The sequence below is a fragment of the Ambystoma mexicanum genome, chromosome 7q (genome assembly GCF_040938575.1).
Source record: "Ambystoma mexicanum isolate Mex_15411 chromosome 7q, UKY_AmexF1_1, whole genome shotgun sequence".
Taxonomy (NCBI): domain Eukaryota; kingdom Metazoa; phylum Chordata; class Amphibia; order Caudata; family Ambystomatidae; genus Ambystoma; species Ambystoma mexicanum.
In genome coordinates this window covers 1,088,175,203-1,088,202,067 of record NC_090941.1, presented here as the reverse complement: position 1 = coordinate 1,088,202,067, position 26,865 = coordinate 1,088,175,203, and the positions used below count along the sequence as shown (strand labels likewise).

The 26,865-nt window shown below is 45.4% G+C and overlaps 1 protein-coding gene across 2 annotated transcripts in view; it reads right to left on the bottom strand.

The window, feature by feature from the left end:
- LOC138528636 (transient receptor potential cation channel subfamily M member 2-like) overlaps positions 1–26,865 on the bottom strand; it is a 1,006,635-nt gene that overhangs the window by 881,119 nt on the left and 98,651 nt on the right. For both annotated transcript variants that reach the window (XM_069640452.1, XM_069640453.1), the window contains exon 2: positions 11,137–11,291. In XM_069640452.1, coding sequence (XP_069496553.1) covers positions 11,137–11,259 — 123 coding nt within the window. In that variant the 5' untranslated portion in view covers positions 11,260–11,291. The remainder of the gene's footprint in view (positions 1–11,136; positions 11,292–26,865) is intronic.

Here is a 26,865-nt window from a genome sequence, read left to right as displayed (position 1 = left end):
AAGGCTCTAGGTACCGAGGCAATTGCGTCCCCCAGGGCTATTGAGCCCCAGGCAGTTGCCCGCCACGTCCGGGCCAAGAAACAGGCCTGGCCTCGGCCCTCAGGCAGGGCAATTGGCAAATAAATTAGCAACATTTGTTGCTTTATTACCTTCCCCCGGCCCCGGGTGGTGCCAGCGCTGCTGGCGCCAGCCAGGCCCATGGGCGCACGTGCCGTGTGCCCTCCTCTAGGGTATGGGCGCGCACTGACACTGAAGTGTGGATCGATTGGGGCTGGCTGGTGTTGTCGGCCCCGGCCATTACAGAAAAGAGGAGCGAGTGGGTCACTAAATCCTGAAGTTGTTCCCATCACAAGCACACACTGCCAAGCAGCAGCAGAATCCGCAAATATAAACAGTTTCTGCATCCTGCCCTCACTGATTGGCCTTGTTTCAGGAAACCCGGCAGTAACTACAGCCTGCGGAGGCAAGCGCACTTCTTTCCTCCTGCTCCCGTCCTCGCAGGCAAGGCCTATTGCTGCATAGGCGTTTTATTTATTTTAAAATGGTACTGCGGAGATGACTGCGCCTTCCAAGAACAGACTCTGGAGGCCACAAAGCTAGACACTTTTGTCAAGGCTCAAGTAGTCATGAAAAAGGAAGCGAGCACTGGTAGTGGACTCTCCTCAGGAGATCAAAAGGCTGGTTCTGGGCAGAGTGTCACCGTCAGCAGATCTTAGACAGTTGCACATTCCAGCAGGGTTGGATTGGTTGGTCCGTTGGCCGGGCCAAAATCAGTTTGAGGGCAGGGCCCTGGGGGCCGCTACCACGCCTGGGCCGGTTTGGGGGTTACTACGCCCCCCTAGTGCCCGCTCCCGAGCATATTGTTCGTCGTTCCCTCTTTCCTGGGCATGCAGTGCTGACTTTATCTTAGTGAAAGAGTTTTATACATTTCACTGTTCGCTCAGACTTGTCTTATACTCTTCTTTGTCGTTGTGCTTCTTTTGTTTGGAATAGCAATCACGCTAGTCTAACGAGATAAACAAACACCTACACGAACGCGCCTTGTGAATGATGGTGTGAAGGATGGATGCAGGCGCTGGACCAAAAGCTGATCGAAGTCTGCACAGCAGCTGGCTTGGGAAAGCGACTCAGCAACTACAGTAGAAACTGTCTCTGTGGACGGTTGGCCCGTCTTCCGTATAATGCAAATACCCAGACTTGTAGGATGCATGCTTCACTTTCTTTGTTCCATTGGGGGCGACATGCTGTAGCATCAATTCATGGCCTTTAAAATACCCTGCACAGTGCAGCTTCCGATCGCCTTTAACACAAACGCTGGGATATGGCCATGACTAGCTAACAGCAAAACAGAAAGGTGATGGCTGGAAGGTTTTGAATAAATCATAACCACTGGCAAAGCTCTGGGCAACCCTCCAGACCATCGTTTTTCAGCCTGCCAAGCCATTACAGAAGGGGAAAAACCATATGCAAATCAGGCTTGTCCTACCCCAAAAGGGGCAGTCCAGCCCGAACTGCTAGGTCACATCCCTTCTGCACGAGACCACAAGCATCCCCAGACATGTTTCAGCCTTGTTGGGCGTCATCAGTGAGGAGTAGCTTGGGTCTCTAGGCCCGGCAGACTCGGGACCCACGTCTGGGCATACCCGTCCCACTCGGGGTGACTTTAGCAAAACAGAAAGGTGATGGCTGGAAGGTTTTGAATAAATCATAACCACTGGCAAAGCTCTGGGCAACCCTCCAGACCATCGTTTTTCAGCCTGCCAAGCCATTACAGAAGGGGAAAAACCATATGCAAATCAGGCTTGTCCTACCCCAAAAGGGGCAGTCCAGCCCGAACTGCTAGGTCACATCCCTTCTGCACGAGACCACAAGCATCCCCAGACATGTTTCAGCCTTGTTGGGCGTCATCAGTGAGGAGTAGCTTGGGTCTCTAGGCCCGGCAGACTCGGGACCCACGTCTGGGCATACCCGTCCCACTCGGGGTGACTTTAGCAAAACAGAAAGGTGATGGCTGGAAGGTTTTGAATAAATCATAACCACTGGCAAAGCTCTGGGCAACCCTCCAGACCATCGTTTTTCAGCCTGCCAAGCCATTACAGAAGGGGAAAAACCATATGCAAATCAGGCTTGTCCTACCCCAAAAGGGGCAGTCCAGCCCCTTTTGGGGTGGGACCAAGCCTGATTTGCATATGGACTTTCCCTTCTGTAATGGCTTGGCAGGCGAAGAACGGTGGTCTGGAGGGTTGCCCAGAGCAATGCCAGTGGTTAAGATTCATTCTAAACCTTCCAGCCATCACCTCTTTGTTTTTGCTTTGTCACCCCGAGTGGGACGGGTATGCCCAGACGTGGGTCCCGTGCCTGCTGGGCCTAGAGACTCAAGCTACTCCTCACTGATGAGCCCCAACAAGGGCGAAACATGTTTGGGGATGCTTGTGGTCTCGTGCAGAAGGGATGTGGCCTAGCAGTTCGGGCTGGACTGCCCCTTTTGGGGTGGGACCAAGCCTGATTTGCATATGGACTTTCCCTTCTGTAATGGCTTGGCAGGCGAAGAACGGTGGTCTGGAGGGTTGCCCAGAGCAATGCCAGTGGTTAAGATTCATTCTAAACCTTCCAGCCATCACCTCTTTGTTTTTGCTTTGTCACCCCGAGTGGGACGGGTATGCCCAGACGTGGGTCCCGTGCCTGCTGGGCCTAGAGACTCAAGCTACTCCTCACTGATGAGCCCCAACAAGGGCGAAACATGTTTGGGGATGCTTGTGGTCTCGTGCAGAAGGGATGTGGCCTAGCAGTTCGGGCTGGACTGCCCCTTTTGGGGTGGGACCAAGCCTGATTTGCATATGGACTTTCCCTTCTGTAATGGCTTGGCAGGCGAAGAACGGTGGTCTGGAGGGTTGCCCAGAGCAATGCCAGTGGTTAAGATTCATTCTAAACCTTCCAGCCATCACCTCTTTGTTTTTGCTTTGTCACCCCGAGTGGGACGGGTATGCCCAGACGTGGGTCCCGTGCCTGCTGGGCCTAGAGACTCAAGCTACTCCTCACTGATGAGCCCCAACAAGGGCGAAACATGTTTGGGGATGCTTGTGGTCTCGTGCAGAAGGGATGTGGCCTAGCAGTTCGGGCTGGACTGCCCCTTTTGGGGTGGGACCAAGCCTGATTTGCATATGGACTTTCCCTTCTGTAATGGCTTGGCAGGCGAAGAACGGTGGTCTGGAGGGTTGCCCAGAGCAATGCCAGTGGTTAAGATTCATTCTAAACCTTCCAGCCATCACCTCTTTGTTTTTGCTTTGTCACCCCGAGTGGGACGGGTATGCCCAGACGTGGGTCCCGTGCCTGCTGGGCCTAGAGACTCAAGCTACTCCTCACTGATGAGCCCCAACAAGGGCGAAACATGTTTGGGGATGCTTGTGGTCTCGTGCAGAAGGGATGTGGCCTAGCAGTTCGGGCTGGACTGCCCCTTTTGGGGTGGGACCAAGCCTGATTTGCATATGGACTTTCCCTTCTGTAATGGCTTGGCAGGCGAAGAACGGTGGTCTGGAGGGTTGCCCAGAGCAATGCCAGTGGTTAAGATTCATTCTAAACCTTCCAGCCATCACCTCTTTGTTTTTGCCATGACTAGCTAACGCCACATTAATCAAAGCCAGGTCTCTGAAGAATGGTTCAAATGTTGGGGAATCACCTGCTCACACTTTCTGTCGTGTGACCAACCAGTGCGCAAAAGATGTTTCAGAGCGTGGGGCTCTTGATGCCACCCATTTCTGCATTTGATACACCAGCAGCTAAACACACCCAGGGGAGGCAGCTCCTTCCGCATAGTCCATTTCTCTCCCAAGCTCGGGACAATGTTCTTTACGGTGAGGGTAGAGGGCAAAGCGCACTATGCTTGGGGTACACTGAAGATGCTTCCCCTGATACCCGCAGTATTCCGAGTCCCTTGAAATGAAATTCGTCTATACAATGTGCAAGGGCCACTGGTATTCAAGCAGCACGCGACTAGTAATTTGCAAAAAGTAAACTTCACGAGTCCCAAGAAAAGGTCATCTTCCACCCTTTAAGAATTTGATTGTTTTTGTTTTTATGTTGGGATGGTAGACATCGTTTTTCTTTGCGATCATACACACAGTTTCATGGTGCTGTCGGGAGCCAAAATGAGTGATCACGAAGGAAACATTTAAGAATTTTGAGAGTTCACAAGCATGAGCGAAACAAACCCCAATACTCGAACTGCCATTTCTCTGCCGCGGTAATGCACTGCAGTGTGTTTCTATGTAAAGTCCACATTGTAATGTCATAATTTTAGAACGCCACCTCTCCAACATTAACATTGGAAGCTATGTTGAATTGTACATGCATGTTAACTCTCTGCATATGTTTAAAGTAGACTTCACCACTCACATGGAGTAGTGATATTGTTTACGTGTGTCCCTCCTAAATATATTTAACTTCCTGTGAAATATTTGATGCAATACATATATACATGTATTTTAATGCTGAGATAGACAGGCTTGTACAGCTATCAGTGGGTATGTAGCTGGTGCTTGTTCTTGGAGGTTTGAGTAACACTGTTCAAGACCAGTTCATCACCTTTTAAGAGTGGCTAAATGTTTGAGGTCATACGAATGACATTAGTGTAGATCTGAAATTGTCGATTCTCTGACCTGAGTCATAGCAGCAAACTGGTCATTGTTACTAAAAATGAAGAGCAAAAGCAGACTAACAACCAGGCCTGTTCGGGTTTGACCCTCTTATTGCTGTTTTCTGAGGATCATGAAATTCAGCAGATGCCAGCATTGACAATTTTGTTAACTCATAGTCCCCACTCCCGCTGCTCAGCCCATGACACATGCATGAGATCACAGGTCATGGGAAGGGGGGTGCCAACGATGCTTCCCGCCTGGGGAGCAATCTGTTGTAAGACCGGCTCTGCTGAGTCACTACAGCTCTTGCTATCTGCTGCGTATCATTTGACTCGAGGGTGACTGATGTTCTGAGGTGCAACCGCTAACTTAACCGCTTTAACCTGCACTCCTTGTGTGTTTCAAAAGGGCTACCCCCCGCGAAAGCGGACTAAAGTGTTAGGCGGTGTTGGGCAGGTGATTAGCAGGGCTGCCGTGGCTGGTGGCAGAGTTTGCCTTTTGGGACCTGCCGTGCCGCGGCTCTGAGGCTTCTCCTGCCTTTGCAATCTCTCTCCGGTGTACGGGAGTCCACCTGGAAGCGGAAAGCTGAAGGCTGGCTGTGGTAGAACCTTACCATTACCTTATCACAAAGGGGGTATGTGAGCGCATTTGTGCTGTAGTGCTATGCCAGAGATATAAACACAGACCACCCGTGAGTGTCCATTTATGTTAGTCCATCCTCACGTTTGCCAACAACGTACACTTTCCACTCACCTTTATAGTTTACTTATGCCGACTTCCCCATACGACTTGAGAAGTGGAAGTGGGAAAGGGAAAAGGCTTCCAGGTGCGCACTTTAGCATGAGGAATATTGACAAAGAAGTGCTGATACAGGGAGGAAACGACTCTCGACTAACTATGCAAAGTGTTCTGCACAATTCGACCACTGTAACTCAATCAAGCAATTTTCTGCCGCCCCCATTAACTTTACTGCGAGCTGGAGAGTGTATTACCGACGATGCTTCACAACAAGTCGATTTGTCAGCTCCTCCGACAACTCTTAGGAAAATAGTGTGATTTCATGCTTCAACACCCCAGCAACATCCTCGATTTTCTCCCAATAATTTGCAACCTTTTTCATGAGAACTCCGAAACCAGCTGTGAGGGGAACATGAAGCGCTCTACCAAGACGCCTGTTTTGGAACAAGTTCTACATCCCCTTCCAAATGCAAATCTAAATGTGAAACCTGCTATTTTTGTTTTTGTAAACTCTACTAAGGAGACTATGGTAGGGTTGCCTGGTTCCTCAACACCGACACAAAGATCATTCTCACAGTCTAGACCCATTTCACCCCTGGTCTCGAATCCTGGGCCTAGCTGTGCTCCCCAGGAGGGGGGAGTTTCTGGATGGCTCATTTCATCTACTGCAGGCAGCTACTAAAGGCCTTTTGCAGGACATTACCGACTTGGAGATGGTGTCCATTCATGAGGATATGGTATATCTAGCCAAGAGGAGGAGAGAATCTGTTTCAAAGGCAGCCATGGGGAATAAGGGCAGGTTCCGCCCACTTGGTCTATATCCAATGGATGATCCTTCTAATGGAGGGAGTACACCTGATCTCCCATTGCGTGACGCTAATAACGCTGTTCTGGGAGCCAACAGACCTGTTGGTCTCATGAAAATGCAGTCTTATTCTGGAGTAACTACAACGGGAAAGCAGGACATAGGGTTATCGACAACTATAGGTGCCACCGGAACTGATAAGACCGGTGGTGAAGAGTTTGATTTACATCTCTCAACTGGGATGCCGTCAATGGGGACTGTGCTACTTATGATCACCAATGGAGGACGGTTGGCTAACCAACAGCCTTCTAATTCTTCACCCCTGAAAGAGGCACCATTTGGCAATTCTGCTCCGAAGCAGCCTCCCCCTTTGGGTCTCTCTCTGCCACTGATTGTGGACACATTTTTACTTTTCTCTCCAACTTGCATGTTAGTTTAAATCTTGCTTTGAAAACTCTAGCGGAAGCCCAAGTAAACTTAGGTAGGGTCCTTACGGGCCAACAAACTGCTTTTATCAACTTCTGTAATCGAATTGCATACTTAGAAGGTTTTGCAGCGAGTACCGCTTCCTACAAACCTACGCCTATTAAAAACTCTGTAGTTGAGAATACTAGTTGTCTCTCCAGGGTGGAGGAATCTCTATCAAAAGTATTTGAAATGATTATTACCAAGTCTTAGGTCGAAAGGGTTTTTTTCTCCTGGAGAAGCAAGTTGTACAGATGGCAATAATATGGTGGAACCTGATTTAGAGCGTGTGGCGCCTATTGTACAGGAGGAGGCGAGTGCCCCCAGGGCTTGGGTGGATACCAGGGTGGGAAATCCGATGGATTGGTCTGTAACTCCGAATAGCCGAATAGCCCGTGAGCTCTGCTGGCGGCTGCAGCAATTCTTGAATTCGCAAACCACAGAACACCAAACACACTGCTAGCACACCGCACAGTGCTCCACGCATGCGTGATGTGTTTATAGGCAGAGACTCACGTTGGTAGAGATAGAAATAGGACTGTAGAATAGAAAGTCCAAATTGAAGTGAATTCAGGGGGAAAAACGAACAGCTCCTTCTCCCAGACTTCTTCCAAACAAACAGCTGGCACACTGCCATTCCTAAGAGAGTCTTTGCCTCCAGAAGCATTAATTGCAGAGGTCGCGCAGTGGGAAGCTTGCCCCCCGAAGACCTATTTTTCAGAGCTGCACAGCAGGAAGCAAAGTGTGGAAAGCTTTCTTCCCCACAAGACTGTCTCTGGAAAGGAAGTTCCATGTACAAGTGGTGCGGGCGGCGGCAGTCTGAAATCAGCAGAGTGCCGGGTCGCGAGGAGCCGATGAAGTGAAGTACCCATGAGCAGCGAGGGAATTGGAAGCGCATGCCTTATAGTTCACCAGCTGATAGTGACACCGGATAGCTCCGAGTCCGCCCGCATGCTCGTTACAGGTGTTTTCATTTTACAAAACACTTGCGTGTGAAGTTAATACCAAAGGCAATTTTGAATACCGAACTATCAGAAACCAGAGAAAACATTATTTTGCAAGACCAAATGACTGTGGGTCTCATTACAAGTTGGGTGGTATTCGGGCGGTAAATCTGCCAGAGTAACACCCAATGCAATTACTGTCACCGCCACTTGGTCCGGCAGAATTACCGCCAGATTACAAGTGGTGGTGGCAGTGTAAGACCCCATTTTCTTTAGTCCATAGGACTCAATGGGGCATTTTGCCCAGAATGAATGCGGCAGTAGTTCTGCTGTGGTAATTCTGCCAAAAATGGGTGGAACGTCAGCGGAATTAGCTCCAGCTCATAGGTGGAGGTGAATCCTCCAACGTTATGCCAAATTCATAGCTGGGTGGTGTGGTAATGAGGCGGTAGCAGTATTACTGCCTTTATTTTTACTACACCACCCATCTCATAATGAGGCCCGTGCATGCAAGTTGATTTAGTACCCAGCAATGAAATAAGGCAGTTCTATTGGAATCTAATGTAGGCAACCAATACCCAAGCAATACAATAAGGCAGTTCTATTGGAATCAAATGTAGGCAACCAATACCCGAGCAATACAATAAGGCAGTTCTATTGGAATCTAATGTAGGCAACCAATATCCGAGCAATACAATAAGGCAGTTCTATTGGAATCTAATGTAGGCAACCAATACCCAAGCAATACAATAAGGCAGTTCTATTGGAAGCTAATGTAGGCAACCAATACCCGAGCAATACAATAAGGCAGTTCTATTGGAATCTAATGTAGGCAACCAATACCCAAGCAATACAATAAGGCAGTTCTATTGGAAGCTAATGTAGGGGACCAATACCCGAGCAATACAATAAGGCAGTTCTATTGGAATCTAATGTAGGCAACCAATACAATAATGCAGTTCTATTGGAATCTAATGTAGGCAACCAATACCCAAGCAATACAATAAGGCAGTTCTATTGGAATCTATTGTAGGCAACCAATACCAAAGCAATACAATAAGGCAGTTCTATTGGAAGCTAATGTAGGCAACCAATACCCGAGCAATACAATAAGGCAGTTCTATTGGAATCTAATGTAGGCAACCAATACCCAAGCAATACAATAAGGCAGTTCTATTGGAAGCTAATGTAGGGGACCAATACCCGAGCAATACAATAAGGCAGTTCTATTGGAATCTAATGTAGGCAACCAATACAATAATGCAGTTCTATTGGAATCTAATGTAGGCAACCAATACCCAAGCAATACAATAAGGCAGTTCTATTGGAATCTATTGTAGGCAACCAATACCCGAGCAATACAATAAGGCAGTTCTATTGGAAGCTAATGTAGGGGACCAATACCCGAGCAATACAATAAGGCAGTTCTATTGGAATCTAATGTAGGCAACCAATACAATAATGCAGTTCTATTGGAATCTAATGTAGGCAACCAATACCCAAGCAATACAATAAGGCAGTTCTATTGGAAGCTAATGTAGGGGACCAATACCCGAGCAATACAATAAGGCAGTTCTATTGGAATCTAATGTAGGCAACCAATACAATAATGCAGTTCTATTGGAATCTAATGTAGGCAACCAATACCCAAGCAATACAATAAGGCAGTTCTATTGGAATCTATTGTAGGCAACCAATACCAAAGCAATACAATAAGGCAGTTCTATTGGAAGCTAATGTAGGCAACCAATACCCGAGCAATACAATAAGGCAGTTCTATTGGAATCTAATGTAGGCAACCAATACCCAAGCAATACAATAAGGCAGTTCTATTGGAAGCTAATGTAGGGGACCAATACCCGAGCAATACAATAAGGCAGTTCTATTGGAATCTAATGTAGGCAACCAATACAATAATGCAGTTCTATTGGAATCTAATGTAGGCAACCAATACCCAAGCAATACAATAAGGCAGTTCTATTGGAATCTATTGTAGGCAACCAATACCCGAGCAATACAATAAGGCAGTTCTATTGGAAGCTAATGTAGGGGACCAATACCCGAGCAATACAATAAGGCAGTTCTATTGGAATCTAATGTAGGCAACCAATACAATAATGCAGTTCTATTGGAATCTAATGTAGGCAACCAATACCCAAGCAATACAATAAGGCAGTTCTATTGGAAGCTAATGTAGGGGACCAATACCCGAGCAATACAATAAGGCAGTTCTATTGGAATCTAATGTAGGCAACCAATACAATAATGCAGTTCTATTGGAATCTAATGTAGGCAACCAATACCCAAGCAATACAATAAGGCAGTTCTATTGGAATCTAATGTAGATAACCAATACCCAAGCCAAAACAAACAACAGCAATTCAATTTAAAATCAACAGCTATTGTCAAAGTCAGGAGGGGACTAATGAAAGTTCCAAAGCTTGTAAAGCTTATTTGAAGAAGCACACAAGAGCTGGTATAAACCCACATTACCAAATCCAAGGAAGAAGCAGAATAAAACAATATCCTTGTCAGTGTTTGGTTAATAACGAAGTGGGGAAACTAGTGGCAACAAGGCTGTCCTCCTGGAAAAGGTTGTTCAGACGGAGAGAGCATACATTGCAGAGGTTTTGGAAAGTACAAGAGAGTACTAAAGAGCACCAATGTGAATCTTGCCTTCCCTGAAGAATTTCTTAAAGCATGATGTTGTAAAGTGGTGAACACTGCAAAGCTGTTGTAAGCTGATCTTAACCACAGATGCACTTGTTGTTTGTACATCACTGTTCGGGCAGGGGATTATACCTGAATAGTGAATTTTGAAGCAGTAGGCCTGGCATGGGAGCAAACCAGGTAGAAGTTGATGAAGTGCTGTGAAGTGGTGTTAACAAATTATCCTGACAAACTTTCATTGCTGAAACAAGAACGTTATAAAACTGCTGCAGAACTGTTATATATCTTCGAAAATAAAATGTTGCAAAAGCATCCTGACAAAGACAATTTATGTTACTACTGATGAACTAAGGAGGTATTCTTTGTTTGTGTCTAGAAGATTGCTTTGACTCTTACTATCACAAGAGAAAGAGAAAGAATTTTGTTGAACCGCTGGAGTGTTGGAGCTTTTTGTTGTTAAGGTGACGTCACCAAGAACTGGGTTAGAACTTTGTTACAAACCAGGATTTCCTTAATTCTTTTTGGAACCGTGGAGCAAAATCCTGCTTGAATCTGGGGAAGGGGAATTCACCAGATAATAAGGAGAGACAATTGTCATATTGTGACCTTAATTGTTATATTTATGTTCTCTTTGAACTACCACCCATTACCATATTGAGTTACCTTATGTACAAGTGTAGGGACAGATATCCGTTGTTAGAGTGTTTCCTCTAGTTTACATTAGACAGGGAAACCCTCATCACGGTAGGGGTAGTGGGGATCCTACCATTTGAGTTAATACAATGGCAGCTTTTGAAAAACCTTCACATTCCTGACCCCTCACACCACTCTGATCACTTACTTGGCCGGGATATTGATTGTTATCCTCCCAGTTACCCACCTTGATCACTTTCTTTTTCCGTTTTTTGATTGTGCACTCTCCAAATGAATAATTATTGCCACTGGATTCCATCCTGGTCCAGTTTGGTTTCATCATCTGAAAGGAATTTCCAGGCGCCTCCATGTTTTGCTCCTTTGTCCGCCCACTGGATCTTCCTGAGGGGTAAACAAACAAGATTACAATGGAGTTGAAAAGGAAGGGTATATGGATGAAGGCAGGTAGAAATAAGTAGAGAGAAGGCTGGAAAGCAAAAAGCAAAACTAGAGAAGTCTTGTTAGGGATGGGTGGCATGGATAAATGGGGGTGGCCAACATGCCTTATGTTATTTCAGAAATGCTCATCTAGTCATGTTTTCTTTCTTTGCATTCAGGGACTTGAAGTTGTGCAGAGCAGTAGTTACAGAAGAAATTCCGGCATGGTAAGAACAGATTAGAGCAGTTCATGTGGGGGTTACAGAACAGTACAGTCAGGAGAATGGAACAGTGCAGTGTGGGAGGACAGTGCCGTGTGAAATGGAATATAACAATAGTGTATAGCACAGAATGAACCCCCATACCTTCAAAATGCCAAATGAGTGGGAAATAGATCCCATATAGTGGTTGGGACTCATGCCTGTAGAAGCTGCGTCTGGGCATCCATCACCAAACTAAGGCCAGTGCCATTTTGAAGTTTGACCATAAACAATATCTTGTGACACAAGGTGATAACAGAAGCATAGCCAGCCCTTTAAAACCCGTGGTACTGAAAAGACTGATAAGACTTCAGTTCTGAACAGGAGCAGCGCAATCCCCCAAACCCCATCAAGGAAGGACTCAGTGTAGGATGGAAGTGATGAAGTCTGCAATGACAAGGCCCTGGGACCCAAACCAACAAACCTGCAAAGTTTAGCAACCCACCACAACACCCCGGAGGCAGGGCATAAGCTGAGGGTAGACCCTGCCCTCGAAGAAAGGATGGAATTGAATCCATAAGGTCTGCAATTGCAAGACAGTGGCATGCCAAACAACAAACACTGAGAAGGATTGGAAGCCAGAAGGCCTGCAATCACAAGACAGTGGCATGTCAAACAACAAACACTGAGAAGGATTGGAAGCCACAAGCCTGCAATCACATGACAGTGGCATGTCAAACAACAAACACTGAGAAGGATTGGAAGCCAGAAGGCCTGAAATCACAAGACAGTGGCATGCCAAACAACAAACACTGAGAAGGATTGGAAGCCACAAGCCTGCAATCACATGACAGTGGCATGTCAATTAATAAACACTGAGAAGGATTGGAAGCCAGAAGGCCTGCAATCACAAGACAGTGGCATGCAAATCAACAAACCCTGAGAAGGATTGAAAGCCACAAGGGCTACAATCACAAGGCAGTGGCATGCCAAAAAACAAACCCTGAGATGGAATGGAGGCCACACAGCCTTCAATCACAAGACACTGGCATGCCAAATAACACAATCTGAGAAGGATTGGAAGCCACAAGGCATTCAATCACAATACAGTAGCATGCCAAACAAACCATGAGAAGGCTTGGAAGCCACCAGGCATTCAATCACAATACAGTAGCATGCCAAACAAACCCTGAGAAGGCTTGGAAGCCACAAGGCCTATGTTTGTTTGTTTATTTATTTGTAGGGCGCCCAAACACTTGGGTAGCTGGGCGCACAGCGTACCAAGATTACTTATAGCTTAGTTACAGTTACATTTGTTATAGATGAGACATATACATATAAATATAATTACAATTTCAAGAGTACAGATATATACAAAAGCACAAAGAGATTAGAGTTATTGATTCCCTGAGTGGGAGCTGGCGAGGGCGAGCGTGTATGGCAATAGGTTAGTGATCATTGTGGCGTAGCCAGGTACGGGTGTTGCGCCTGAAGCTGTTATATGATGGCTTCCTTCTTAACTTGAGTGGTAGAGCATTCCAGAGCTGGGCGGCTTTTACGGGGAAACTGTTGCCACCTGTTTTTTGTAGGCGGAATCTGGGAGTTTGGAGACAGAAGGAATTAGCTGTTCTGGTTGGTCGGGAGGATAGTTTCCTAGTAATTCTTTCCTTCAGGTATGGTGGAGCTGCATTGTTTAGGCATTTGAAGGTTAGAGTAACCATTTTGAACAGGATCCGGTCTGTGATTTTTAGCCAATTGAGATTTCTTATAGTATTAGAAATTTGCTCTCTAGAGGGGAGGTTCAGAGCCATTCTAAGCGCATTGTTTTGCAGTGTTTGTAATTTGTTGGTGATGTATTTATTGGCTCCTGCATAGAGTGCGTTGCAGTAGTCCAATTTGGAGAGGATAAGGGCATTGGCTAGAATGATACAGCTTGCTGGTGAGAGGAAGGGTCTGCATGCTTTGATAAGTTTGCCCGTATAGGCGGTGGAAGAGGCCAAGGAGTTTACTTGTTTTTTTAGGGAGAGTGTGGAATCCAGATAGAAGCCTAGTGTCTTCACTTCTTTGGCCACTGTAATTATATTGCCATCAATATTGAAGGCACTATAGTTGTCGTTGAGTTTTTTTAGGTTGTTGGCTGAGCCAAGCATCAGGATCTCTGTTTTATCGTCATTCAGGCAGAGGCCGTGGGTTGCCATCCATGCCTGAATGAGGATGTAGATCTCATTCACTAAGGCTGTATCTGATGTGAAATTGCCCGTAAGGGGGATAAGGATCTGGGTGTCATCAGCGTAATTTGTGTAGGTGACACCCAGCCTGTCCAATTTTTCAAATAAAGGCTTAGTGAAGATATTATACATGGTGGGTGAGACGCATGAGCCTTGGGGGACACCACATGTTGTTATAACTGAGTCTGCAGATGCTGCCGTGGAGAAGACTCTCATGCTTCTATTATCAAGAAATGATTGGACCCAAGCTATAGCTACACTTGAGAAGTGGGCTGCCATTGCAAGGTGTTTGCATAGTACTGCGTGGTCCACCAAGTCAAAAGCCACCGACAGGTCAAGGAGGAGCAGCATAGCTGTGTTTTCTTTATCGTTAAGTTCATCAATTTGGGCTTTAAGGTCTATTAGGGCTGTCATGCGTGCCATGTTGGGGTCTGAACCCAGATTGGCGAGAGCCTAATAGTTGGTTAGTCTCAAAGTATTTTTGAATTTGTAAGTAGGCCACTTTGTCGATTATCTTCAGGAGGAAAGGGACAGTGGTGATAGGTCTGTAATTTGTGGGTATGGAAGGGTCTAAGGTTTGTTTTTTAAGAAGCGGTAAAATCCAGGATTCTTTTAGACTGTTTGGGACGGAATTGGAAGTAAAGGAAGCATTAATGAGTTTTGAGATGAAGAGGGCTAGGTCTCTGGCAGCATCTTTAATTATTTGGGCAGGGCAGATGTCACCTTTGCAGTTAGATGGTTTTAGTGAGCCGATGATTTTTTCTGTTTCTAGGATGGATATTTTAGAGAATTTGAACAGCGCTGGGCTAGGTTTGTTACTAGGCTGGGGGATAGTAGTGGTTTCCGTTAGTGGGAGCGAGGCTTTTTTAAGAGCGATTTTGGTTTGCAGTGTTTTTGTTTTATTTCCGAATGCGTTTTGAATATTGGTACACCATTGTTTATCTTTAGGTAGGTTATCTGGTGGAGGTACAGGCGATTCTAGTTCACGTAGGATTGCAAATAGTTCCTTAGTATTAGAACCTGCTTTAGAAATTCTTTCATTATAGATTTCTTTCTTGGTTTGAATGATTTCATTTTTGGATTTAGTGGCAAGGAGTTTGAATTATAATTTATTTTCTTCTGTGGGTGTATGTTGCCAGATTTTCTAGCTTCCTTTTCTCCATTCTAAGTTCTTTTAAATGGGGGTGGGGGGGGTGAACCAGGTGTTCAGGTGAGCCTGTTATTTGCTTTTGCAGTTTTTGAGTGGGGCGATGGAGTCTAGAATCTTGGTCATAGTTTCATTGTAGTGGTCTACCAGCGTGTCTGGGTCAGAGTTGCTTGGTAAGGCATCAATCACTGGAAGGAGACAAGGTAGGATGTTATTAGTCGTGATGTTTTTCCATGATCTGGTGGGTAGCAGGGGTGCCATTATTATTTCCTTGTTTGCTTCTTTCTTGAGTGTTAGACTAAATGCAATCAGGGAGTGGTCAGTCCAAGGTTGGGGTGTAATTTTAGTAATCCTGGTTGGGCAGTTTGAGGTGGCTACCCAGTCTAGGATCCTGCCTTTGTTGTGGGCGGGGGCAAGGACATTTTGGGATAGCCCATGTTCATTAAGCATGGTGGCTATTGCTTGGGCTTGTTTGTCGACCGGGTCGTTTAGTCCTAAATTGAGGTCGCCTAAGAGCATTATCTGAGACGATTCTTTAGTATTGCTAGCTAGCGAGCTGGAGATATCCTCCTCCAACGAACCTAATGGCCCTGGAGGCCTATATATGAGGTAGATAGTCAAGGTGCGACATGGGGATATAGGCAGTTTAGCTGATAATAATTCACAGGATTTTAGAGGTGGTAGCGTGGAGACTCTTAGTTCAAGATTGGATTTAACAATGATAGCTAGTCCTCCTCCGCTAGACCCGTTAGGTCTGTCCACTCTTAGGAGTTGGTACTCTTTTGGTAAGGCCAGAGACAGCGCTGGTCCTGCTGCATCATGAAGCCAGGTTTCTGGGACTGCTAGGAGATCCAGGTTATCTAAGGTTAAGATGTCTGCTATATCAGTGGCATGGGCCACAGCAGATCTGGCATTGATTAGAGCTCCTACTACAGTAGTCGTTTTCGGTGGGAATTCAGGGTTCATAGGTATTGGGGTATGAGCATACAATGCATCAGTGGCAGAAGCTTGTGACTTAGCTTGCGACCAGTTCCTAGGAGTATTTTTAGGGTTGATGTGACGGTTTAGATATATTTCACTTTGTGGTTTAGGCTTGTAGAGTGGGGAGAGTCTAGCCCAAAGCCTGGTGTTTCGAATCGTGGACGGACCTGGTACGTATTTGGTTTGGTTCATAATTGCCAATGTTAGGTGTAAAAGGAGCAAGAATGCAGCTACCAGCAGGGATGTGCTGAGGTACATAGTGCGGCGGTTAATGCCGGTTGCTGGGAATAAGGTGATAGGTTTAAGGCAAAGTGCTGGAGTTCAGGATAGCTGAACTCAGTATTTCACAGTAATCTGAGTAAGGTAAGGGTTTGAGCCAAATCGCAGGTAGGCAGGGATCACTTGCCTTGGGAGGCTAAGATCAGTTTGCAAGGTAAAGCTAAAATCAGCTTTGCATGAGAGGGCTAAATCAATCTTTACATGAGAAGGCTAGAATCAACTTTGTATGAAGATGCTAGAATCAACTTTGCATGAGAAGGCTAGAATCAACTTTGCATGAGAGGGCTAGAATCGACTTTGCATGAGAGGCTAGAAGCAGTTTAGCCTGAGGAGGTTGAAACAACTTTACATGAGAGGCTAAAGTTAACTTTGCAAGTAATATCCAAAATCAACTTTGCATGGGTTGCATAAAATCAACTAGCATCCTATATGTTTGTTAATAGGTGAGAGTTTAGGGAGCACAGACGATTTAGAGCAGCTCTGTAAGATAGATCATTGTTAAGTGTCATTGCTGCTGGCAGATTAGTAGCTTAGTGCGAAGTAGCCGGAGAGGTCGCAGACACTGTGGTTGCGAGTGGTAGAGTAAACCTGTAATAGGTAGCAGTACGGTGGCGGAGGTTGAAAGTAGCGTGACCAGGCAGTGTAAGAGCAATGATTTGCAAACTTGCTTGTCTTACCTTACCCGCCGGTCATTACCGTGACGCGGAGCATGGGGGCTGGCCCACTGCCCACCGGCTCCAGACAGGCTCACGACAGGGCTGTGTGCCTTTGTGCGTGCCTTCGTGTGGGCCGGCTTGAGCCTGCCAGCTCATGATAGGCTGGTGAAGAAGACAGTGACATGCCAAACATCAAACCCTGAAAAGGATTATAAGCCACAAGGCCTGCAATCACAAAACAGTGGCATGCCAAATATCAAACCCTGAGAAGGATTGGAAGCCACATGCCCTTCAATCACAAGACAGTGGCATGCCAAACAACTGGTCCTGAGAAGGATAGGAAGCCACAAGGCCTGCAATTACAAGACAGTGGCATGCCAAACAAAAACACTGAGAAGGATTGGAAGCCAAGGCCGGCAATCACAAGATGGTGGCATGCCAAACAACAAACCATGAGAAGGATTGAAAGCCACAAAGGGCTGCAATCACAAGACAGTGGCATACCAAACAACAAACCCTGAGAAGGATTGGAAGCCACAAGGCCTTCAATCACAAGACAGTTTCATGCCAAAAAACAAAATCTGAGAAGGATTGGAAGCCACAAGGCCTTCAATCACAAGACAGTGGCATGCCAAACAACAAATCCTGAGAAGGATTGGAGGCCACAAGGCATTCAAACACAAGACAGTGGCATGCCAAACAACAAATCCTGAGAAGGATTGGAAGCCACAAGACCTGCAATAATAAGACAGTTGCATAACAAACAACAAACCTCGTGTGTGATTAGATGCTATAATAAATTGGCAATTTTGCATCAGATGTAAATTTCAAGAACAACTTGAAATGGTTATTCCAAAATTTCCTACAACAGAAGTCAATATGTTCTACGGTGGTAAGACAAATCACCTTTACTTTTAATAACTGTGGAGCCATGAGATGGGTTGATCCCCAAATGTGACTGACCTGAGCAAACAAGCACCAGAGTATTTTGCAAGGAAACATTGCAGTGACCACCTAGATAGGAAATAGCAATGTGTGGTCACGGTAACATCATCTGTTTGCCAATGGCTGTCAATGCTATTTATTTATTGTATTGCTTGCAGCTTATATTGTAAAGGTCTTCTAACGCCGCGTGCTGATTAGCCCCTGCACTTGTCTGCCCAAAACAGACGTGTTGCATTATTCCAGATCACTTCGTTCCATACCGTATTGCACCGTATGAACCTGGGTTATTTTGGAGTATATCTTACACCGCGACCACCTTCTTCGAAGAACTAGTTGGCAAAGCTAGTGGCTACATCCTGCATTTAAATGTGTAAACCTAGCATGGAAGGCCTGCAGCTTGCCGTACCAACTTCAATGAATATAAACTTTCTGGATGAAAAGCTGCATTGCCACTGATGCATCTCAATTCAACCTGTGCGCCTGGGTTTAGAAACCAAAATCAGTTTGCCTCTTGTTGATGAAAAAACTGGAGCAAAATAGTTGCATGTTACTAGCAGATGCATTGCTGGGAGGGTCTGGGGGAGCTATAACCCCGGGTCTTTCGGGTGTAGCCCCGGACAGAAGCCGAGGGACAGTAATGTTTATGAACATGTGCAAAAAAGCCCACAATAGAAGCCTGGTGCATGTCCAGAACCATAACGCCACGTTACAGATTTGATGTGGCAACCAGCCCTCTGGCGGGATGTGCCCTGATGCCATCAGGTACATCCTTACCAACGAGATCATAACATCCCAAAACACAGTGGATGAGCTACCTTTAAGGGGTCTGTTTGATCACAGCAAGAGCACCAGCATAACCAATGAAAAGCTGCTCATCTTTCCTGGTCTCTCTCATTCGAGAGGCCTAGTAGCTGAGGGCCTACACTGGGTCCAGTCAATGTAATCGTTCGTCTGCCTTGGAAGTGTGAGGCAGAAGAAGAAAAAAAAAGACCGGAAGATGGATCTTTTGAGAGAGATGAAAATCAGAGACCACTTTTGGATCTTGCTCTCAACGTCACCTTCTGCTTGGAAATAACCTAGTAGGGAGGACTAACTGACAATGCCTGGACCTCACAGACCACAGACATGCCTGGCTAAAGTGATGACAACCAGAAAAATCACCTTACGGGTGAGTAATCTTAATGAACAAGAATGAAGGGGCTCCAACAGAGAACCCACGAGAAATGTAAACACTAAATTCAAATACCACACTGGGACAACAAACGAGCATGGGGGAAACTGAGTGCACAGGCCCTGTAGAAAGTGCATGACCAGCGGGATTATGAAAAAAAGAGCCCTTCCCTGGCATTCTATCGAAAACCTAAATGGTACAAAAAGGTACTTCGTCACAGTGCCGATCTGTAGGCCCATCCGGGCCAAAGAAAGCAGAAAATCGAGAACAGAGGATGTGGAGCAAGTAAAAGGGTCCAAATCCCTCTCTTAGCACCTACGCCACCCTCATGCATACATGGATTTTGTGGCACGTCTTCAAGCCGAGAGAAGCACATTCAAGATGTCCTTTGACAATTCCCACTCTTTATACCTCAACCTTTCAGCAGCCAGCCATGAAAGTCCTGTCTGTTGAGATTCTGGTGTAGGACCCTTCCCTCTGAATGGGAGAGGAGGTCCGCTCTGTGCGAAAAGTGCCAGGGAGGGCAGATGCCCATGTCCAGCCACTCCCGGTATCATATTCTCCAAGCTCAGTCCGGAGCGATCAAGAATATCATAAACCCGAACAGGCATAGTCTTTTTAGAACCAGTGGAATGACAGGAATCGGCAGAAATTCAAAGAGCAGCTCGAAGTCCCACTCGACTGTCAAAGCGTCCCTCAGAGCCTCATGCCAACGAAATTCCCTGGAGCAGTACCCACTGCACTTTCTGTTCACACTGGAAGTGAAGGGGTCCATCTGAGGTGGCCGCGCATGGGAGAACACCACCTCCAGAACTCTTGCGAGGCCGAAGACTGTCTACTTTGGCCATCCATCAATCTGTTCTAGTTGCCGGCCAGATGAGCAGCCGACAGAGACACACTGTTCTCCAGAGCCCACAATAACATTACGTCTCAGCACAGAGGCAAGGAGCTCACACCACCTTGCTTGTTGCGGTAGTGCATGACTACTGTGTTGTCCGTCAGGACCAATAAAGCCGTACAGATGGGGTAAAGCAATGAGGGCCAGCCTGACCACTCGACTCCAGCAAATTGATGTGTTTCCAGTAGTCCAGTGCAGACCAAAGGTCGCTTACCGTCTGATCTTGGAGGGGATTGCCCCAGTCCTTTAGGGACATGTCTGTGACTAAGGTCAGTTGTGGCCAGGGTTCTCAAAACAATGTACTATTTAGCAACTTGTCCCTCTGGGACCAGTATTCCTGGTCCCTGGACTCCTTCACCAAGACCTGTAGAAGTTCTCAGGTATATCCGTGAAATTGGGACCACTGGCAACCGAGGAGCCGCTGAAATGACCTCATAAGCAGCCAAGCCTCTGGCATCACTAGGAACCACAACGCAATAATACTCAGCAAATGCAGAAAAGCCGATGCAGGAACATTTTCCTGTAGTTGGACGACATGCACCATCTTGGAGATGTTTTGCTAGTCGGTCCTGAGGCAGGAAGGCCCAGCCCAGGAGAGAGTCCAAGACCACCCTGATGAATCGGAGAGACTGTGATGGGCGAAACCTGAGACTTCTTGAAGCTCAGGGAGAAGCCCAATCTGTACAGTAGGCTGCACGTCTGGTCCAAGCGCACTGTCGTCTGGTCTGGGGAGCGAGTGGGTGGTGGGGGGAAAAACATGAATGCCTTCCCTTCTGAGGCGATCTGCCATCACTGCCAGCAGCGGGGAAATCCCTGGGTGACAAAGAGAGGCAGGATCATCAACTGGTAATGGCAATTTCTCACCATGAATATCATGTACGTCCTTTGACTCATGTGGATGGGCACATCGAAGTATTCGTCCAGGAGAACCAGGGAGACTTGCCAATCCTGCAAGTACAGGGCCTGAAGGTTCTGGCTCAGGTAACTATCTTGAACTTGTCCTTACACAAGTACAAGTTCAAAAGCCTCAAATCCAAGATGGGATGGAGCCCCCTGTCCTCCTTCGGCTCTGAGAGTAACCAATCAGGAAAAGAAGTGAAAACCAGAACCCTGTGAAAGGAAAGTACTACAGATGAAGCCAGAGAGCTCGGCTTGAGAACCCTAAAGTAGCAAGGAACTGAATGAACCTAAGGGTAAGGGATCCCCCAATAAACCCAGAATTACCGGGAATGGATGGACAGAGCCAAAGTATCACCAGGAAATAGGAAAGTGTGAGAGAAAGAAATAATTGAAGAATCTGAATCTAGAGAAAGACTAAGAAAAGATGCTCATGACCTTGGCAAGTTATATAACTAATAAAGGCTCTTGAATTAAAGTGTCTGTGTCATTTGCGACAAACTGTTGCAGCATGTAGCTAAGCATAACCATGCCCCCGAAAAGGATAGAGTGTCCCGTACATTTTTCTTCCTCCTGCCACAACCTTTTATCGGAAACTCCCAATCATAACCCATATAAAGGGGTAGGGTGACCAAGCTGGCATGCAGAGTCAGGTCCTTTAGTGGCTGTGCCCGTGTAAGGTATTGTATGATGGACTTAAATGGGGGTGGGGTCATCAGTGGGTGGTGGAGCCTGCACTCTCCCAGAACAAGGGCGAGAAATTAAGGTAATTAGCGAGGGAGGAGCGGTCCTATGCTGTTTACCGAAGCCATCTAATGTTTGCAAAGCAGTACTGAGCCTATTCCATCTCCTCAGCCCTGTACATTGGATTTGGTGGCTTTGCCACTTTGGTGAAATGACTACTACACAGATGAGTAATGGATAAAACTCTTACGAAGGTTCACAGTGATACTAAACCAGAAATGACCTCACTCATAAGGGTGAAGCAGGTGCAACATGAATGGCAAACCTCCTTCCCCTCTTAGGGTGCAATTGGTCGAGAAGAGGTTATACTTTCCAAGAGGTGTGTGAGCCAGCATGGCAGCATCCGACACAACAATAGTGCTGTGGTATCTTAATAAAGGTGATCTCCAATCAAGGTTCTATAACAATAGTACACACATAAACACTAAACATACAACACACTAATACAAAACACTAATAACCCACTCCTGTAAAGGAAGGCACAGAAAATGCAGACTTTTGGATGAAAGATCTGAAGACATGGGTAGAAAGGCAATAATGTTTGCATCATTGTTAAAGTTTATCCTTAAAAAGAAAAAGGGTATGGAGTTGGGTCTTAAATTGCCACTAGGACCCTTCAAAGCAGGCCAAGGAGTCAACATCCCTTGACCTGGGATTCTTAGCGCTTATTGCTGGGTTGAGTCGGGTTGAGTCGGGCTCAAGATGGTTGAGTCAGTTGCTCCCAGTTAATCAAGTTGGTGTTGAAAATGCTTGAGTCGGTTCGTCATTGTCCAACAATATGATGCAGTTCTGCAGCAGTGATTAGCTCGAAGACAGCTGGAGAACAGCCATGAGATAGTTCACTTAACGGCTAGACAACATGAAGTGGTTCCAAAAGTGGTGAGTGAAAAAAGCCAGCTCTGTGGGTCTTGCAGTGGCTCAAACGGTACTCGAAAGTGGTCTAGTCAGCTAAAAAGCAGCTTAGGTCGGTAAGCAGAGACTCAAGCTCCCTTTGCTACTTATTTGCTGAGGACCTTTGTCTATGGTCTACAGGGATAATGGAGTCCTTCTTCCCGTCCCAGTCAGGAAGGTTGCCAGAAAGACATTGCATTGGCTGCCACTTCCAGTTGGCAGAGTCCTTGTTACCTGTGTTGAGGCAGCAGACAGGCCTTTTCCAAATAGCTGGTCACTTCAAATGGTACTCTTAAGTGGGTATCATGCCAACTCTTTGGAATCTTTCTCTTCACCTCTATGGCAGAGGACTTTGGGCAGACTGCACTCCAATAAAGTTCCAGGTGAGAAAATGTTCTGTTGGTATCCAAAGATGATTCAACCAGAGGGGATGAGGGAGGACCCCTTACACAGAATTTTTTTTCACAGCGGATTGGTCCATTTCAAGCCTTCTGGAAGGGTCCAATCCTGGCTGATGTGACCAGACTCCTTGCCTGGTGAGGTCAGTGTCAGAGTGTTTTGAATGCTGGAAGTGTAAATGGGACACAGGAAGTGCAAGTGGCCTAAGAAATTCCAAGATGTTGGAACCCCTGGCCAAGCTGTAATATCTCTTGGTCTACTACAACTTCTCCTTCTTCCTGGCGGACTAACACTAAATACCACTGTGACGTGACTCCTTCATTGTGCTGGGAGGGCTTTCATTTGAAGCCCTGGTCTCCTCTTTACCGCCTGGGGTACATCCTGTTCACTTGGAAAATAGACAAGCTTTACCAGCAGAGAACAGAGGCAGCTTCCTGGGCTGGACCAATAGTGCATTGTGGGTGAAACTCAGCCCGAGACAGTGGTACACAAAACTCTGACAGTTGAATGAGTCATTAGAAACCAGGTTGACAAGAGAATTACATCAAAAGCGTTTTGACCGGCATATTCCCATAGACCACCATATCGCACCAGATTTGGTTTATATGTATTAATTAAGCAGTCGGCAGGCCTTGGGGATGTATAGCTATATACCATTTCGATCAGGTTTCCCATAGTTAGGTGCATGTTCTGGCTGCTGGAACTTTGGGTTTCAGCCGGCTGTTTGCATGCCATGTTGCCCAACTACATTGAAGCTGCTGGGTTTGCGAGTAAACAGTCCCAGCAGAGTTACAAGGTTTCAATATACTTCTCAGCATGCAGCATTATGAATGTTAGCCTGATTAGCAGAGCTCACTTTCTCAGGGAGAATTACCAGCAACATTTTGTGTTACAAAAATCTGTAAAGATCAGGATTGCCTATGTGCGCATTCGGTCACAGTCACCCATCAGCAGAAAATAAAAGCAGACCGGCACACCAATAAATAGGACAGGCCAAATGTTTTCCACCTCAGAGGCCTTGTGGTGCTGGACATCTTTGGCAATATATCAGAAGTGGCTTTTGGGAAACCCTCCGCCTTTATTCCAAATCTTGAACACCACCCTTGACAATGGTAGAGAAGGGATTTTGGTTGTGGCGCGGGGGCATGTAAAAATCTGCCGGCTAAAACAAGCATGACGGAGGATGACTTTGCGACAAACCCTGACAAGGTCAAGAAATAAATGTGGAAAGACGACTGGATCGGGACGAGGCTAAACATTTTTTAAATGTTCTTCCATTTTAAGCATGAAGCAAAATCATACAGCTCAGTGCCAAGATATTCAACTACATTCCCTAACATCTATTCTAGAAGCCAGTTCCTAAGAATACAAATGAATCTATACTTGACAAGGGAGCTGCTAGATTTGCGTGCTAGGGAGGGTGAAAGGGAATTAACTTGGAGATACTCAATTGGGGGAAAAAAAGAGCGAGAAACCTCTCAGCACCTCTTGTTGTTCTGTACGGGACTAACGTCCTTAAGAGTGATATACCTCTGTGGCTTTGTTGCACAACTTCGCACTTTATCCCTAGAGAAATGGTTGATCATTTTAATTAGCGGAGAAAATACGCAGTTTTGATAACTATAAAATGTTTAGACAAAATCATTTTAAAGTAATGCAATGGTGGAAATTATCTAAGCTGTAGAGAATTGCACTGTTTGTTTTTGATATTTTGTACCTGAATAATGGATAAGATAATGAACTGTAATTGAAATGATTTTCTTTTAAAATTGAAATGAATTGGTTGTGAAAAAATTGCTGAGAGGCTTGTAATAAACCAAATGCTAATAAAATAAATACAAGTAAACAATTTCCTCCAATCATATTGGGGGTCGTGCTTATGTTCTAATATTTTATTATGAATATTTCTTTTGAAAACCTTCTTTATCAAGAAATGATATTATTTGCAACCCAAACTCTATCCTACCCAGAATAGCACCCTGCTCATGGTAGGGCTGTCATGTTCTTTTTGTATGAATGCTGATTGTGTCCTTGTGTTGTAAAATACAAAGGTTCTGTGATCACACTGATGTTTCGTAGGAATTCCATGCTTTTGTGTCATTGACCCCAATCGCTGGAGTGTTCCCAAAGAGTAGAAGCACGCCACTTGCACGCGGTTAAGCAACACGCTACTTTTGTTTAGTTGCTTTGTGCCGGGCAAAAACCATTTCAAACGCAATGTGTTGGAACTTGGACAATGCCTTAGATGGCAAACTCGGGGGTTGTCACATATAATGATGAGCAGAGATTGGGTTCAGACACAATTCGTGCAACAAAAAGGCTAGTCTCAGTCGTAAATGGTAAACGGCACGAAATAGAGCAAGCAGCTCTGGGTCAGCAGCTCCCGCCCTTAAGCCTCCGGGTCAGTGGTGCACGGTACAAATCTAATAAAGTAAAGTAAAAGTAAAGAAGATCATCGTTTTACAAGCATATGTCAGAAGCACTCCAGCATTACCAAAAATGCATAGCGACCTCATCAAAAGATATAGACAATTGCTTCATCCATTGAGAATGGCATTTGATAGCTAGGTGATATTTTACCATGTAGGTCTTGAGAAATGTGGCATCTATTGGAAAAACAGAAAGATGGTGTCCATCGACTTTGGTTATTCCTGGATTGTAGGGACATAGGCATCCCATATTCTGGAGATGGGGGGGTGATCCATCTTGGTGTTGGCAAACGTATCTAAGGTTAGTAAACACCATGTTAAAGAAACAAGAATCAATAATTATAGAGGACGACAAATCAGACCAATGTGGTGAAATTTTTTAATATTAAGGATTTAATATGATTTTATTTGTAGACCACACTGTGATAGATCGAACGCAGAATCAGAAAATAGAATGTGCTCCCCTGCAGGACGACAGATTGAGGATAGTGGCAAGCTTATGAATATAAATATGGGCATATTAAGTAGGCCTTATAAGGGTTCTCCACTTATTTTTTGTACGTTTTTATGGAATGAAACAGAACCTAATGGATTAGAGAAGAGAGTGGATCTCTATATCTAGAAAATCAATTTCTGTCCTGACGAAGGCATAGAAGAAACATTTTCTGAGATCGCAATGGATGGCCGGTTCTCAAGGAAAATGCTGAAACGCTATGTGTCGACACTGGTTTTAACTGCATCCTGTGATCAATGAAATCAGAGATCAGGATATTAGAAAATAGCCATCCCGAGGGAAACTGTTGGGTGTTTTCTCTAATGATTATGAAAGAGTGAGAGTTTGTAAATAAAAAATAGTGTCTATTTAGTTTTTTGAGCCCAGTGGGCTTGATAATACCACTCAAAAAACATCAGAAATAAAGGACCAGATATATTAGAGAAAACAACAACAATTCCCTATGTCACCATGTGTTATCATGTACGAAAACATAAAAAAAGACTTTTTAAAAATATTGATATTTTACTGTATTTGCGTAATTTTGCACATTTGGCACCACAACTAACCTCCATTTACCCTATTGCACTTTAGTATATTAAGTGGACATGTTCTGGGAGTCAATTTACTAGATGAGTTCTAATGAGAAGAGATGGATGTGTCTCCGGAAAACTGAATACATTTTGAATTCTATGCTTTCATATACAGGAGTCATGTACGCAGTTATTGAAGGGACTTTTTGAGATGCGCTCAGAAGCTGCATATTTGAAATACAGGAGGAGGGGGTAGCACGTGACATCTGTAGTGTTATGGTAGGTTTGATTCCTGTTCTGTCACAAGTTCCCCGTGAACCAAAAAATGAAGGAATTGACCAGCTGTTATAACTGTGCTCCCAAAAAGCCCAGCTCTTAAGTGTTTGAAATATGTATGTAGGCACTGCTAACAAGTGTCTAAATGGATGCATTCCTGAGTGATTTGAAGGAATTACTGAGTGGCAGAATCAGTGAATGCATGAATGAGTGAATGAAAGGATAGGTGGAAGAAGAAAGTTTTGAATGTTGAGTTTTTGTGGAAACGCATAGCGGGCACTAAGAACTGAGTGTTAGGGAGAATTCTCATAAATGGCTGATTTCCCTTACCTAATGAGTCCCTCAGCAGCTTTGCTGGATTTCTCGGGTTT